At 43.4% G+C, this 2,216-nt stretch overlaps 1 protein-coding gene across 1 annotated transcript; it reads right to left on the bottom strand.

Moving 5' to 3' along the window:
- Positions 1 to 6: 6 nt before the first annotated feature.
- On the bottom strand, positions 7 to 1,639 carry LOC104968130 (serine/threonine-protein kinase N1-like; the record flags this gene model as incomplete). The annotated part of the gene is made up of 4 exons (XM_010797703.1): positions 7 to 201; positions 295 to 386; positions 860 to 932; positions 1,494 to 1,639. Coding segments are annotated over 4 exons (492 nt in total), but the record flags the coding sequence as incomplete, so codon positions are not given.
- Positions 1,640 to 2,216: the final 577 nt, after the last annotated feature.

Raw genomic sequence — 2,216 nt, 5'->3', positions numbered from 1 at the left:
CCCACACACACACACTGGACTCACACAGCGCGGGGCTCGGAGAAGACGTCTGCGTGGATGTGCATCATGAGGTCCCCCCCCGCCGTGTACTCCATCACAAAACACACGTGCTCCGGCGTCTGGAAACATGCAAACAGGTTGACGAGGAAGGGGTGGTGCGAGCCGGTCACCGTCTCAAAGATCCGCTTCTCACACATCAGGCTGAGGGAACACAGGGGAGGGGCAGAGGTCACTGCAGTGAGATGTTATTATGGGATAGCTGAGACTGCTGGAGGTCACAGAGAGATTTGTTACCTCTCCACTTCATCCCTTGCTACGATGTCTCCCTTCTTCAGAGCTTTGATGGCATATAGAGAGCCCTTCTGTTTGTACTCTGACAGCAACACCTGGGGAGGTTTTTAATTGAGTCAACAAATGAAAAAGACAACATGCAAGTTCATTCCATTGCCCTTTTGTTCCTACTGAAGATTTAAAACTTTAAGAACAAATACTTAAGTTGAACTGGCTGGTAGATTACTGGCTATGTCTGCTATTTGGTGCTGAGCAGGTACTGTATGTAAAGTGGGTTAAGGAGAGATTTGAGAAAATGAGAAAAACTGCTTTCTGCTACTATTATAGCGATGAAAATGACCCAAATATGCTTTTTGGGGGGTTTCCCTTTCCTGTAGAGTGTTATATAGGTTTTTGTGCATTCAGAGCAGACTGGGCTCTGGTTTCAGACAGAGGGTGAAAAGAGGTGCTGCAGAACAGGCAGTATGAGAAAGAAATGTTTGAGCATGGAGACATGTCCCAGGAGAGACACTAAATACTGACATGTCCTCTTTAAGAGTGTAAGTTTAACAAAATGAATAAAGTGTACCTTCCCAAAGTGTCCCCGGCCGAGCACTGCAACCAGTTTGAAGTCTGTGAGAGAGAGAGGGTCTCTGCTTGTTCTGAAACACAGATTATAGGCACTGCATGAAACATAATGTCATATTTAAATGTTTCTCATACACTCAACATGTACAAATGTCCTGCTTTGAAATAGAAAATGCTAATTCTGTTCATCATGTGACTCTTATAGTGATTATTCTGCGTTTCCAGCAGAGCCGAGCATTTGTTATTTAGGGCAACATATGCTGTGATCCACATTAACGATGACTCAGCAGTTCTCTGCGACCACATGCTGAAAGAACAACACAGGGGCATAGTCTGTGTGTGTGTGTGTGTGTGTGTGTGTGTGTGTGTGTGTGTGTGTGTGTGTGTGTGTGTGTGTGTGTGTGTGTGTGTGTGTGTGTGTGTCACGAGTCAAGATGTGTTGGCCAAGATGCAAAAAGAAAGGTTCAGGTGTGCTTCCAATCTGTGTGTGTGTGTGTGTATATATGTGTGCGTGTGTGTGCATGTGTGTGTGTGTGTGTGTGTGTGCATGCACGTGTGTGTGCAATGTGTGCGTGTGTGTTATGTGTTGCTCTGCTATTGACTATGTGTGTGTGTGTGTGTGTGTGTGTGTGTACCTGCGTGAAGAGTTGTGTGACAGTGATCTGATTGGCTGCTGAGCGTGGATATCTGGCGTCGACTCGATGACGGGCGTCTGCTCCTGACGAAGAGGAAGGAGACAAATGAATACAAAATATTGTTCAGTTTTTAAATAAACAAGAATCTGAAAGGCTCATTCACGTGTTCATCTACAGATTATTTCATATACAATAGAGAAACAGCTTATTCAGAACTAATCTTTTAACAAATCTAGCGAAAAAGGGCTTATTTCTCCCGTTCTAGCTTCACTGCATTGGAAGGACAAGCAGCTTTTATCCATTGTCGACATCAATTTAGCAAATGTCTGTTGACCCCCTTCCCCTTCCATTGGTCTTTTCTTATGCTTCTATTGATTTGTTTTTGCTTGGTTATTTGTATATGTTTTAAACAGATTATGATCATATGTTTTTGTTTTATTGAATTTTACAATTTTTTCCTTTTCGGTCGTACTTTTGGAATTGTTTTTATCGTGTTTATTTTGAACGTTTGAACATGAAAAATAACAAAACTAAGGAGAGAAGTGGTTTGCTGACATCTCTAACGACCTTCAGTCCAAACAGACTCGATCCCCCGCTCGCTTCTAATTAGCTCTCTCAAAAATATCAGAGTAATTAATCCCATAATACTTCGACCCCACTGAACACGCCATCTGTTCCTCTGATCCCCGACTCTCTGAGCTCAAACTGCTCTGAGGCTGCGGT

This window comes from Notothenia coriiceps, unplaced genomic scaffold (assembly GCF_000735185.1).
Source record: "Notothenia coriiceps isolate Sejong01 unplaced genomic scaffold, NC01 NC01_scaffold00038283, whole genome shotgun sequence".
NCBI lineage: Eukaryota > Metazoa > Chordata > Actinopteri > Perciformes > Nototheniidae > Notothenia > Notothenia coriiceps.
Note: the sequence above shows the minus strand (reverse complement) of the source record. Positions and strands in the feature narration are given on the sequence as shown.